At 40.1% G+C, this 14,873-nt stretch overlaps 1 protein-coding gene across 2 annotated transcripts in view; it reads left to right on the top strand.

Annotated features, from left to right (window-relative positions):
* Positions 1 to 14,873, top strand: part of cacna1ha (calcium voltage-gated channel subunit alpha1 Ha) — a 72,330-nt gene that overhangs the window by 30,129 nt on the left and 27,328 nt on the right. Inside the window, exons 15-25 of one of the 2 annotated variants that reach the window (XM_088353634.1) lie at positions 743 to 830; positions 932 to 1,209; positions 2,474 to 2,845; positions 6,145 to 6,248; positions 6,329 to 6,452; positions 6,737 to 6,805; positions 7,759 to 7,943; positions 8,803 to 8,929; positions 9,062 to 9,187; positions 9,323 to 9,412; positions 10,843 to 11,035. In XM_088353634.1, coding sequence (XP_088209760.1) covers positions 743 to 830; positions 932 to 1,209; positions 2,474 to 2,845; positions 6,145 to 6,248; positions 6,329 to 6,452; positions 6,737 to 6,805; positions 7,759 to 7,943; positions 8,803 to 8,929; positions 9,062 to 9,187; positions 9,323 to 9,412; positions 10,843 to 11,035 — 1,756 coding nt within the window. Of the gene's footprint in view, positions 1 to 742; positions 831 to 931; positions 1,210 to 2,473; positions 2,846 to 6,144; positions 6,249 to 6,328; positions 6,453 to 6,736; positions 6,806 to 7,758; positions 7,944 to 8,802; positions 8,930 to 9,061; positions 9,188 to 9,322; positions 9,413 to 10,842; positions 11,057 to 14,873 lie in introns of both variants that reach the window. The other variant, XM_088353549.1, reaches the window with a different exon arrangement.

The following is a 14,873-nucleotide window of genomic DNA, read 5'->3' as shown; positions in this document are numbered from 1 at the left end:
AAGTGAGAGATTGCTGTTTAAAAAAAAAAAAAACGGCAAAAGCAAGACGCTTGTAGTTGACCGGTTCTGTAAACTAATCAATTTGATGACCAATCCTTCTTCCAAGTTGTCTTCGGCACTCCACCGTGTAGCTCTGTACCCCTTCTGGCACAAACTGTTGCAACGCTGATCTATCCCCTGCGTGTGAACCTTTCGAATGTGTTAACTTTACCAAGTTGACACAATCGACTTGGTCTCTTTTTGAGGTATAAGTAAAACAATTCATATTGCAAAGAAAAAAAGGTTGAAACAAAGTCATGGATACCAAAAATGTAGCTGCTCTATTATTGTTGCTACCCCTCTCAAGTCTTCTCAGTGTTTTCAAATGTTTTTCGATGATTTAACTATTTTCGCATGGTTAAGATTTCATTTTTAACTTGTTTTTTTGTGTGTGACCGATCTCGTCTTACCCATTTGCCTCTAATTCTGACCGTCTTGGTAATTTATGGATTTTATGTTTGATTCTGTTGTTATGATTTTTAGTTTTGGATGTTTACATATATATTTTCATAGTTTTAATTTGGGGATTGAGTCTCTTTGGCCCTTTTGTATTCATTCATTTGCAATAATTTAATTTTCTCAATTGTTTACATTATTATTCATTTTCTATTTTTTTTTTTTTTATGTATTCATTTTTTCCCATATTAACCAGCATCAAAAATAGAATTACAGACTGAATGTATGTTCAATATGTGTGTTTTAGGGTGACGCAAATCGCTCCGAGTCCGATGATGACAAAAAATCAGACAACTTTGAGGAGGAAGAGAAAGTAGAGCAGCTCAGAGACAGCGGTGGGTGAAAGCATGTTTAATGTATTTGTGTATGTCTAATACCTCATGACAAACAACCGCTTGAGTGCATCCGAAATGAAAATGTTGCCTACGTTCTCCAGAGCTGAAGATGTACACTCTGATGATGGCTCCCAACGGTCATGTCGAACCTCGGAATTCGATGGCTCCTCCCATAATTTTGCGTACAGCAGCTACGCCCATGCCCACTCCTAAGAGCTCCTTAGGTCCTGAATCCTACTTGGAAGACGAAGTCATGGCCAGGGAAGGAGTTTTGCAACATGGAAAGGACGGACCACCCGAGGCGGCCTTCATCCACCAGGAGTCCCGGCGTGGAAGCGCTACCTCTATGGATGCCTTGACATGTGATCAGAGATCTTTGGTGAGTCTCACTCAAAACACATAATGTGTACTACAGTATTATCCATACAAAGGAAGATTCCAGTGGGCCGCCAGGCTTTAATTGTTCCCGCTAGAGTCTCATAAACTTGTATTATTAAGAAATACATTGATATTTTTAAATATATGTGGATAGGAAGGTTAATCAACATAAAGTTTAGAATTCTCACTATATAAATGATCGCAAACCTCATGGTGTATGTTTTTGCTACATATCTCTGTCAATCAGAAGGAATTTTATTAATTTAGCCCCACGCCCTGTAATGACATTTGGCTGTTGAGAGGTTCGCTTATTCCGCCTGCACTGTTTTTAGAAAATAAAATGTGACATTGACGAGCTTTGCGTTTTCCCCAAGTTGAACATGTTTTAACTCTTAGCGAAAAAAAAGAAAAAAAGGTTTGGTGCCAAGCATTGCACCCAAAAAATCTGCCCATTGCCTTGCTACACTGCCAGTGTTTTCAAAAGAGTGTTCAACAGCCTGGTGGTTCCCATCCCTCTCCAGGCGAACACATTAAGCATGGTGCTGCCATATTAAGCAATTAAAAAAATTACTCAGAGCAGGAAAATGCTTTGGTGGCCATAACTGTAGCTCGTAAGTGGCCTATTACAATAACCTCCTGTTAACCATTGAAGAAGAACCAGCATCCTGTCGTAGCAGTTATCACAAAATCAGCTGTATTGATAATTAATAATGTAGTATACCGAATCACAGATATGAGTATTACATGTGACTAAATGTAATACTTGTATAGGTGATTTGGCCTATTTACTCACCAATATGATGCTTTAAAATAGCACAGCGTTGGCATTGGAACATGCCAACGCTGTACTATTTTTTATTTTCACTCTTAACACACTGACGAGCAGATTATTTTTGTGATAAACTTGTCTTTTTTACCATAATTTGTGGGTTTGACTGGTTTGCTGGATCATTGCCTCTCATAACTAGTGTATTTATGATTCAAAAGTTTACAAGTGAACACATTTTCGATAGATCTACCTTCTTGATTTTTCTCTAAAAATGCACCAGATAGCTGCGTTTGAATTTAAAATGTACCAAATTTTCTTCTGGTCCGAACATGGCCCCCAACCTTCATAGACTGTCCACCTACCAGGGTCTCACAAAACTCTAGGGAAACATTGGTACAATGCTTCTAACTCATTGACAAATACATACATCATGGTGACATGCCTTGGGTGATGTGAAAGACTAACCCTGGACCTCACTTAAATTCTGTTCATCCAGAGTCACTCCAGTCCAGCACGCCGTTCTCCTCTCCTCCCTCGCGGATCCAGCTCATGGGGAAGCCGGCGCTCCAGCTGGAACAGTTTAGGACGAGCGCCCAGCCTCAAAAGGCGTGACACCAGTGGAGAAAGAGAGAGTCTCTTGTCCGGAGAGAGAGGAGAGTACGAAGACGGGTTGGATAATGACGATGACGCCGGCGGTTTTGACAACCGAATCCAGCCGGACCCTCTGGAGCTGCTGCAGGTCTCCACGCTCTGCCCTGCCGTCTTACCCCAATACGGCGACTGTAATGGGGGGAGCATGACTTACAATTCCAACGTCAACACTGACTCCAAAGATGACTCCTTGCCTGAAGATGACATTGATGATGATGTAAGTTACTAGTAAGGATAAACCAGAATCTACCAGTAGACAGTAGGGTGTTGTGCAAGGGGTCTGAGCCTTTGTTTGTTGACAAAACCCTAAAAAGCAAATCCTCATTTAAAAAGTTGCCTATCGGTAGTGCAAATGGATACAATAATGTAATCCGTTGCTTCTTCCCGCTTTGTTCTTTGTCCACAGTAGAGGTATGATCTGGCCTGAAAAATCAAGCCCCACCCAGGCCTGTTGGTATTAAAGCCCGGCCCAGCTCTAATCCAACCAATTTACTGTATTTGCAGCCTGAGGCAAACTCGGAATTACATATATTATTTGTGAGGACTTGGGATGAAGAGAGGTGATTTAAAGCGTGGTTTTTTTTCTGTTGTAAAAAAAAATCCAAGTTTTTGTTTTTGTGTAGTATCCACGCATCATTTCAGCATACATATTTTTATTTAAATACATTTATTTAAAATAAAATGTCCGCATGAGAGAAATCCGAGCTGAACGTAATGATTGACAATGATGTAATGCCCAACCCGGCCCGAAATTTGGGTCGGACTCGAGATCAAGATTTTACCTCTGGGCCACAGTTCATCACGAGTTGAAAAATACCCCGCAATCCATTCTCCCTGCATATTGTTGGGAGCGACAATAGAAAGTGCACACTTTTTGTCGGGCCTGAAAGCTCCTTTTTTGTCTGAAATAAACTGCACTAGGTCTGCTGTAAATCCGTTTTTCTCAACACAATAATCCTGCAAGAACGGACTGAAAGAAGGCACTTTTGACGAGAGGCATGCCGTTCTGGCCTGCCTAATATGAAATGGACGATTGTGGCCACAATCTATTATCCCCGGTTGACTATTGTTGAAAACAGGGACTGGTAAAGCACACTTTTGTTCCGCCTACCGGGTCTTTTTTTCCCGTTACTGTACAGTATTTCCTTCAATTGGTGGCTTTGATCCATTATACCCAACCCTGTTTTTCTGCAAGCGGGGACCGACAGAAGGCACTTTTATGGAGAGGTGTGCCATTTTAGTCTGACTTAAATAAATTGCTCTGTTGTGGCCGCGATATGTTATCCCTGGTCAGCTATTGCTAGGAGGAGGTCCTGGCAGAGCACTTTTTTATTTTAATTTTAAATCAGGTCTATTAGGCATGCTATTGTGGCCTGCCCAAAATGTATTGCACTGTTTTGGCTGAGATCTATTGTTCCCAGCCGACTACTGCTGAGAGTCGGCTGAGAGTCGGCTGGGAACAATCGTTCCTTTTTCTCCACTGAAATCTAACAGCACCAGTGTAGCTGCGATCCATAATCCCCTGTCAACTATTGCTGCAAAAGGGGGCAGTGAAATCCTTTTCTAAAATGGGGAGTGGAGTTTGGGGGTGGTTGGGGCTTAATTTGCTTACATTGAGGAGGGTTACGGTCGCCATTAACCGCAATAAATGAGGGATTACAGTCGCCCATTTATTTTCATTTTACCTTACAAGCAATAGCCACCTTGGGCACAATAGACTGTTAATACAATTTGACATTCAGAACATCCGTGCCTGATCACAGCAACGTATCCTCTTCCCTTTGCCTATTGACAGTTGTTTATGCAGTCCTCTTTCCCTTTCATTCCCTCACCAGCCTTTGTACTATTGAGGTTCGTTAACTGTACTCAAAGCATGCGGTACGTGTTCAGGCAGGAAAAGAATGTTCCTGACTACGGTTGTGGATGACCTGTGCTTTGACAGGCGCCCAGTCTTATTGCCTGCAAATTAAATTTGCAGCAAAATGTCTCTCCTCCTGGGCATACTGACCCTTCTGTCATTGAGCATGTGCAGCCGGGAGCAAGCACTTAAATGACTATGCACGGCTGTTCATATGATGTCTCAGCTTAAACGGTTGTTTTTGCTCATCATTTGTAAAGATGCATACAAATATCAAAACAAAAGTGAACAAAAGTTACCAAACTTCCAAATTGTAACCAGTCAGTATGTTAACCTAACAGTTCAGAGGTCCTGCGTTCAATTACAGCTACCGACCTCCCTGTTTGCTGTTCATACAATCTCTCCAAGCTAATGTTTTTATGGATATTCTGGTTTCCTTCTAAGTTCTAAAAATAAGAACAGCAGCCTGATTGGCAACCTCAGTGTCTGTCTCTTTTTGTCTCGCGATTGGTTGGGAACAAGGCCAGGGTGACCCCTGCCTAGTCCGTTACGGATAGGTTCCAGCAGTCTTGCGAGCCTCGAGAGAGAAACGATAAAGAATATGGATTGATTAATTGATTCAATCGTAATGTCTTTTTTTTTTTTTTTTATCTAGATGAAGTACAATATGTGCGCTGGAGCTCATCCAGCACAGGTAAGGGGGCATCCTGAACCAGTTGACAGCCAATTGCAGGTTAACCAAAGGCTGATGACCCTTGACACATGTGTCAATGTGGACTCACTGATCCCCCTGCCATGCATTTGAGAGCATGCAAAAACCCTAAATGGAAGCTGTAATTGTACCCGGGTCTTGTTTACTGTGAGATAGACATGCTTAATAATAAATATGCTAATATGCTGCCATTGCAAAAACACTTACATTTGGTTAGAAAAAAATGATTCACTCTTATTAATTTAATACTACTTTCAGAATTTTTTGGGTGGTAAAAATGTTGAATTTATTCCGTATAAAATTACACATTTTTTGTATGTTTTAAACAAATGTACCTAATTTAGAGATTCTTTGGGAGTACTTATTACATTGAGGCAATATTTTGGTGTAGTTTTCTTTAAACAAACACTAAAAAAATAATGTTCTAGCATGTTTTAAATAAAATGAGAAAATGTTTTCATTTATTTGTTCTACAATATTTTTTTAAATGTGACCTGATTTTTTTTTTCTGTTTTGTTTGCATAAGACGTCTGGGATGGGTTTGAGAACCCCGCGACCCTAATAAGGATAAGCGGGTCGGAAAATGAGTGGATTTTTGTAACTACTGTACTTTAAAAGGTGGGGTTATTTTTTGAAAACATTTTTATTAATTACTAAAATAAAGTTGGCAGAATCGTTGTTCAATTTGAAAAAAAGTGTCCTAATTTTTAGCCGTGTATCATCCATACTTGAGCGAAATGGGCTGAGAGTGGATGACGCCATCTCGGTTTTGATGCAGAGGTGTACAAGGTTATCAATTTGTTTTAAAAGAGGCACCCTATGACTGGTATCCTTCATCTATCTAATGGAATACTATTCTAACCTTGTTTTACAGTTAAAAGTATTTTTTTTTGAGTAATATTTAATCATTACTGACATACTGACCTGTTACATGTGCCTGATTCAGAGTACACTTTGCTACGTCATCAAAAAGGAGCTCATAAACATGAAACCTCACTGGTGCAAAGAACACGAAGAGTGGACGCTCTACTTGTTTTCACCGGATAACCCGCAAGTCTCTTTCTCTTTGCTTTATCTGCTTGAAACAAACCTGACTATTCACAGAGCCCATTATTTGTGCATCTATTTAGATTCCGTGTGTGGTGCCAAAGTGTGAGCTCTCACAAACTGTTTGACCATGTGGTTCTGGTTTTCATCTTCCTCAACTGCATCACCATTGCTCTGGAGAGACCCAATATACAACCTCACAGCACGGTAAAACACAGCAACAGAATCTGTTCCGTGTTAAATGTAAAATAGTTTACCTTTTCACATACACGACATACTTAAGCATCTTCTTTCTTTGTTTTTCAAAAACCCCAAAAGCATTCCACATTTTTCAATGACCCATAAATTGAGAATAAATGTTAGGTGTTTGGTAATTTTGAAATTTATCTTAAAGTGAAGACAAAAGTGGACAAATTAAAATAAAAAATCCGCATTTTTACTAATACACTTTACATATTTGACATATACTACATATTTTTCTTCACCTCTAGGAGCGAACATTTCTCGGCGTGTCCAACTATGTTTTCACTGTGATCTTCCTAGCAGAGATGGCCATCAAGGTAACTACCTCTGTTGTTAATATAGAAAAGTTTAAAGGTATTCCCATTTTCTCAAACATGCAAAATGTGAGGAAATAGTACATGATTCTTGCATAAAATCTCAATATATTCCATCGATAAATTCCAATTATTTTCTGAGCTAATGCATTTTAAAGACAGTCTTGTCTTTGACTTCCTGAGCTGTGCCGTCATGTGAGGGACACTCGCCCATATTGAAATCAGTCACCATATTGGTTTGCGTGTTAATTGGTCATAGAAGTTACGAGATTTACAATTTTTTGGTCGTATTGTACGGGAAATGCCCCGGCCCTATGTCGCAGGTGAGCAGCCAAAAACGGTATAACTGGCAAATATAACAGACAGAGAGCTAACAGGGCCCAACCGTGACCGACCAACGACAGACCCGATATTGACAATCAAAAACAAAAAAACGCATTGAATAGCCAGCATAACCAGGAACCAACAATGACATATGGGTAGGGCGACAAACGTAAAGACATCTGTAAATAAAACCGTCACTGACGCCAGGCTAGCCGGCTGACAAGACAAGGTGGACAGCCAACGAACACCAACTGGGAGCAAACAAAACAGGAAGCTCTTAATTGCCCCGACATTAAAGGGTAGCTAGCCGGACGAAGTTAAGACTAACGGTGACGAAAAATTTCTTAAGCAGAAATGACAATCGCTGTTTACTGCTACCGCTCTCTGTTTCGGAGGTGCCTCACATGTTGTATTTATTGGATTTGCCATTTGGGTGGTATGGGTCAACCTTGAGACTGAATACTTTGAGTCTACTGCCGCTTGGAAAATTTTGCGCCATATTAGAATAACTGTGGGAAGGAACAAAACACGTTCTCCGACTGATTGAAAAAAAATTTTTGGGAATACCTTTAAATAGTGGATTAACCGAGTTATGGTTGAGTTAATGTCAGTGTTACGTGCTCCCATATCAGGTGATCGCACTTGGGTTCTGCTTTGGGAAGCAGAGCTACCTTCAGTCCAGTTGGAACGTTCTTGATGGGATATTGGTGTTTGTGTCTCTGGTGGATATTCTGGTCTCTTTGGCTTATTCTGGTGGGAACCGCATCCTGGGTATCCTCCGAGTTCTGCGTTTACTGCGCACGTTGCGCCCGCTCAGGTACATGATAGTTGGGAATGTTGTTCATTTTCAGTGTGTTTTTAAGGGTACCCTAACATGCAGACTGTTTAGAATGTTTCTTATTATGAAGTCCTAAATATTTAAAACATATTCTGGAACTGGACCTTAGAAATGTGCCATTACTTTCCATTGGAAGTAAAATCTTGGGCCCGGACCCGGCCTGAACTTAGCCAAATTTCGGCCCGGGTTTGGTCATAAAATGTCAATCCTCAAGTTGGGCCAGGCCAGGATTGTCTCTCGCATATTTTATGTTTTTTTCTTCTTCATTGTGGAGGACCTGCACAGCATGGACTTACTTTGACTCAAGTGATTATTTGGAGTATTACGTTTTACTTCTACTTGAGTGAAATTGCTCTGAAGTAACTGTACCTTTACTTCAGGAAAGTAAGACACTTTAGCATTGCACCTCAGCGCTGCACCTACTCCGCGGCCTATTTGCACCATTGATTTGAGGGACTGAACCCGAAGCAAAACCAAACCTGCACCTCAGCGCTGCACTTGTTTGCGTGTGTACTTCAGCACCAAAGTACGCACAGAGCCAAAGTGCAGCTTGAGGTTTACTTCTGGCCCAGTCTCGCAATTCAAGTTCATCGGTCGGTTTTGGGCTAGTTCGGGCTTTTATACCAGAGGGCCGGGTCGAGTCGGGCTGGATTTTTAGTCCCCATTTTACCTGTACTTTGCATAGGCAATGTCATTCTGTGTCATGCATTAACAGTTATACATATTATAACAAGGACGGTATAAAAGTGATGAATTATTAATGGTAATTTTTGGACAACACATCTAAATTATAGAGTAAGGATTTATCGCGCATACATCATTTTCTTGTGTATTTCAGGGTGATTAGTCGTGCACCAGGATTAAAATTAGTCGTGGAGACCCTCATCACTTCCCTTAGGCCAATCGGCAACATCGTCCTGATCTGCTGCGCTTTCTTCATTGTGTTTGGCATCTTGGGAGTGCAGGTAGTTCCCTTAACACACACACAGTTAATTTGCAACAATAGCAACAAATGAAAAACAAATCTTTGTGGAGGTGCTCGAGAAATTCATTGTTGTGTGGAGAAATAACCCTGCCGTAAACGTGATGTTCTCCAGCTCTTCAAAGGGAAATTCTTCCACTGTGAGGGTGTTAACACCAAAAACATAACTAACAAGTCAGACTGTTTGCAAGCCAACTACAGCTGGATACGAAGGAAGTACAACTTCGACAACCTGATACAGGTATGTGGAGAAGAACTGCATAATTCTAATTATGATGCTTTGTTTTCTTAATCATGGTATCTTTATACTCTGTATATGAGCCATGGGCAAATGTCTCTTTTGTGTGTTGACCTTGAGTTTCTTTTTCCAATGCAGGCTCTGATGTCTTTGTTTGTCCTGTCATGTAAGGACGGCTGGGTCAATATAATGTATGACGGCCTGGACGCAGTGGGAGTGGACCAACAGGTAAAGTAATCTTCATCCTTGTTGGTTCACATTGACCTAAGGTTTTTGTACCACATTAGATATTTTAGTTTTCTCTAATCTTAATTTTTATAGTTAATTGAAAAATTAAATTATTCCAAAATAAAAAAAAAACATATGTGCGTCTCATATTGCAATGCAATAGAATGCAATAATAACACCAGTGTTTAATAAAGCTCTTGGTCTAACTAGTCAGATTTTGAGTTGGAGGGTCAGCGTCTGCTTGCGGGCCCCGGGAAACGTCACTGGTTTCACAAACTATGATTAGCTATGGGGGTGGTAATGGAAATATCTCAACAAAAAGGTTAAGAGAAATACAGTATCCCTTTCTAACTGCGACTGTCGAACTGACATTTTTAGCCATAAATTAAATATAAACTGATGTCCAAAATACAACATGACAGGCTTGACTTTCAGCAATAACTTAAATGGTGTTAAAAACTTCTTGGATGGAACTGAAAGGCACAGAATCTGTACGACAGATAATTTGAAATCTTCATAAAAGAAAGAGGGATGGATTTTGTGCACAATTATGAAATATTTTAGGCGTGTAAAATGTGGCTTTATTACAAAATAATATTGCAATCTATGAGGTGATTACTGATCTTCTGTATATGTGTCACAGCTGCAGTAACTGTTTTGTAACCATACAATACTTATTGGATTGATTAACCCCACTGGAGGCTTTGGTGTGAGATGCATGGCTCACAACTGCTACCACGGCAACACCCTATGACACAGGTGTCAAACAGGCGGCCCGCGGGCCAGATCAGGCCCACTAAGGGATTGAATCCGGCCCGCGAGACAACACTCAGAGAAGCGCAAGAGAAAAACAAGCTGCCGGTTGAAATATGTGCACTTGATGTTGCCAAAGCCGGGTGCCTCGAACAAAGACACTGTACTTGTATTTATTTCTCTCTCTCTCTCTTTCTTTTTCCTCCCTTTTTCTCCCACTCTGTCTCTTTCACTCTCTGTTTTTCTCTTCCTTTGTTGCTCTTTGTCTCTTTCACCCTCTGTGTCTTTTAACCTCTTTTGCTCTAACTTCCTTTTTTCCTTTTCTCTCTTTTCTCTTCCTCTCTTCATACCCTTCACACTTTCTTTCTCTCCTTTCTCTCCTGTCTTTCTATTTGTCTTTGGATTTCTTTCTTCCTCTCCCTTTCTTTTCCCCCTCTCTCACGACTTTTATCTTTTGTTTCTCACGCTCTCTCTTGTTATTTCTTTTTCCCGCCCTCTCTCCTTTTCCCTCCCTCTTTCTCTTATTTCTTTATCGTTTTCTTTCTCTTTAATCTACTAATCCGGCCCCCGACAGAATGTTTGTTCTATCGTGTGGCCCCCGAGTTGAAATGACTTTGACACCCCTGCCCTATGATGCCTGACATCATTCGATTACTTATTGTTGTCCATCTTTTCAGCCCGTGAGGAACCACAACCCTTGGATGCTGCTCTACTTCATCTCCTTTTTGCTCATCGTCAGCTTCTTCGTCCTCAACATGTTTGTTGGCGTGGTGGTGGAGAACTTCCACAAATGCCGGCAAGACCAGGAAGAGGAGGAGGCGCGGTTACGCGAGGAGAAGAGGCTGAAAATCATAGAAAAAAAGCGCAGGAGTAAGGAGAATGGAGGGGCTGGTCGGTAGTCTATTTTTCTGAGCACTGCCTGCTTTCAGAGCCTGAACCGATCCGAATGAGAGACATTTCAGATGGGTCAACTAGGAAGAGTTTTACAGACTGGCGAGCTCACACAAACAGTTTTTACTGACGAGGCGTGGGCTACACCACTCTGTTGCATGGAATTGCATGACTGCTGCCCTAACCTTCCTTAACACAGCATGCTAAATCCTAGGATTTCTAAATGTGCATTTCAGTCATCCACAATGATAACATGTGCATGCCTAATCTTTATCCACCTTGAAAACAAGGTCTTAAAACTTTTGGATTTCAAAAATAGTTCGAATTATCTTCCAGATAAAAAAAACAGTTATTGTTGCATGCAATGACAATTCGGGCACAGACTTAGCTCATTAGGGTGTGATAGGAAATAGTGAGTCAAACGCAAATGTCCCCTTGTCCTACTTTGTGCGGACCAGAGGAGTCTCGTGTGGATAGGAAATTCCCCTGTAACACGCTTTGACTGGCAGACTCAGAAACATAGCAGATGATATTACTGCTATTCCCTTTGACTGCATGTTGAGTGGTGCACATCAAAACTATGCTACATGCTGGCAGAAATCGAGACTATACTTCAGCATACCTGTCAACATCATCCCTTTATCTTTTCCTACCCCTTCCACTTCTTTTGTGAGGGAAAGGGAAGGAACGCTTCGAGCAGTGTTCGTGTCTTAAACATACCTACCTGTCAACCTCAGCCAATTGCTCCCTGTATTAATGGTTGCAATTCCTCTTATTAAGGGATGACAAACCTTACAAACACAATGCAGCACCTTGTTACTTACGGCAAGACAGACAATATATAGAACTGAGAAAATATTAGCAATCTACGATGGCATTGCGATATGCTACCACTGACGATGACAATACCGGTGAAATGAGATTGGTCGAACAGAAAACAACTTTTTTTTTCTGAATTTCCCATACAATAATTGTTATACGCCATACACAATTCGAAACTGTAAAGGCTGTGCGCCATTAGACCACCACCCGCATTAAGACGTGAAACCATTTTTCGGTGGTGTTTCCCTTTTTGGCAGGGTCATTCGCACATCAGATAGGAAACTTCAAAGGTGTAAAACTGAGTCCAGTTGGAGACTAAAATCCTGAAATGGCGGTACAAACAACCCAAATATGTAATTGTCAACATATATATTGTTTGGAAAATAACCTCAACTTGCAAAAGAAAAAAACAACAACTGGAGACTGGAATCTGAAAAGCAACTGTTTAGTCATCAACTTTCTCTATTTGTCTGAAAAAATGGAGGCAACCAAACAGATGCAGACTGTGCAAAGACGCCCCTGAAAAAGTCCAACATATCGTGGCCGTGTGTATGGTGCAGGCTGGATCGGCGTACATGGAGAGGCACAACCTAGTAGCTCAGATAGTATACAGGAACATCTGCAACAAGTGTTAAAGAAGTACCCAAATCCCGGTAGGCCACGCCACTGAAGGTCCCTGAAAACAAAAGGGCCAAAATACTGTGGGACTTCATCTTCCACACTGACAAGCAGCTCCTGGCTAACCAAAGCGTTTTGGTGGTAGACAAAATCAGAAGAGGGTGGTGATAATAAGTGCGCCGACCCTAGCTGACACATTAAGAAGAAGAAACACGAGAAATTGGAGAAGTACAAGGGGCTGAAAGAGCAGATAGAACTAATGTGGAAGGTCAAGGCCAACATAGTCCCCGTGGTAGTAGGGGCCCTCGGGGCAGTAACTCCCAAACCAGAAGAGAGGCATTAACAGATCCCAAGAAAACATCTGAAACGAGTCCAGAAGAGTGCATTCCTAAGATCAGGTACAGCGCAGAACTTTTAGAATCAGTATCACATCCTTGCTTTTCTCTGGGTTGAAAATTGGAATAAAAGAATGTACAAAAAAAATTGGAAATTTTATGTTTACAGGTATGCTTCAGCATAAGTTCATCTAATGTTTTTCTCAGTTGTCTAAAACTATTCGATAGTCAAGGCAAACGCAATGCGTGTATAATTGTTTTTGTATTCATGTATTTTTTTATTGAGTGTCTGAACAAAAAAAACAACAACATCTTTTAGACAACTGATTGGAGCAATTAAATACTCATTTGGCTGCCCAGTGTTCAACTTCACATAATCCATCAGTAAAAATCTTGTGGCATTTACGTGTAAAGCAATTCAGAATGAAGCTCTTTGCTATGAGAAAACAATCAAAGGATGTGCGGTAAATTGAAGTGGAAACACAAGTGTGTGTCTTTGAACACTGCATCAGCCCCATAAGCCATGATGTTGGTTTGCTTATGCTTACATTCCATTCATAGGACATGTAAATTGTGCTATCTAAACAAAGTCTTTGTTTACTTTAGGACCAGTGAGCATTATTAAGTGCCTCTTACTAGCGACAAAAATTAATAAAAAAACTATTGATCTGAAAAATAAGCAAATTAAAAGGAACTATGACAGAGACATACTTTTTTTTCATTAATCAATACATTTGCATTTATTTTACACAACATGAGGATCATCTCGAGAGAGCTGACATGATTGTTCGCCATCTAACTGCTAAGGGTACCTCCAAAGAAACTAAAACCTTATAAATGATTGGACCAAGAAATGTTTACAAAATGGTGCTGTTTGGTCAGTTTAGGTTTCCGTAGTTTGTAATATTCCTCGTGCTTCGTAGCACTTGTTTTTAGGTGCACGTAACAAAACAATGCAGTGAAATCTAGTGGTCATCTATGACACAGTGTCCCTTTAATTCTAGTAAACTATATCAACAAAAATAATAGTTGTATTCATTACTCCAGTCCAGTCAGAAGATTGAGAGAAAAAAATATATAATTCTGAAAATAATTTCAAATTGTCTTGTTCTAAAGACACACAATTTGGGTCAGTTTGATTATTATTGTTGTTATTTTACCAATTTCTTTATTTTTACTACATGTTTTCTGCCCGTTTTATATTCGGACTACATGCTTTTTGGAGCTGTAGTCACACCTATTATTTTTCTTTTATGTTTAACAAATCAGGATGCAAATATAGTAAAAGAAGAACTTTACTGTAAATACCAGACTAGAGAGCACACCTGATTAAAAACTGCATGCTTAAACAGCCCTAAAAATGAACCAATTCACATCTATTTCTACATTTTGAGCGTGGAGTACACCTGACGGCAATTTCAGCTACGTCGGTTTTCTTTTAGTTCTGTTTCGAGTTGTTTATGTCTAATTCAAGCAAAAAATAGCTTACTACGACTGCTTTTTCCCCGCTAATTGTTCACCAGGTTATTACTAATATTTATACTGTTGCAATATTTTTCAACGTTTGCATTAGTAAAAAAAACAAGATTAAAAAAAGCAAAACAACGATTGAACTCCTTTCCACTACAGTTTATTCAATTCAGGGAAACTCATAAACAGTGACATAAACAGCATACAACACATAATTGAAATGATTAATTTAATGAATTAAAAGCATTTCTGGTTGTTTCTTTGTACAGAAATGTGTACTTGAATACTTAAATGTTACATTTCATTCAAATTTGGATATTTTTGTGTTGTGTAAATATTAAAATGAAGTACTGTTTCTCAACAAGTCTGCTTAAAGATTACACCAACACTGATCTCTGATGGATTCACTATGCCATTGCATTTCCTCTTCCCTTGTGATTAACTGCAGCTGTTATTAGTTTGTACGGCATTGTCTTATCAAGTGTGATGGCCTTTACGGGTTGCGCGAAAGAGTACATGTGCATTCTACACCTAAACAAGGCGCTATCAAATGCATATTAGTACAAGGATTA

This window comes from Urocampus carinirostris, chromosome 1, assembly GCF_059441175.1.
Source record: "Urocampus carinirostris isolate Australia breed hairy pipefish chromosome 1, RoL_Ucar_1.0, whole genome shotgun sequence".
NCBI lineage: Eukaryota > Metazoa > Chordata > Actinopteri > Syngnathiformes > Syngnathidae > Urocampus > Urocampus carinirostris.
The sequence above is the reverse complement of the archived record's forward strand: the minus strand, read 5'-3'. Positions and strand labels throughout refer to the sequence as shown.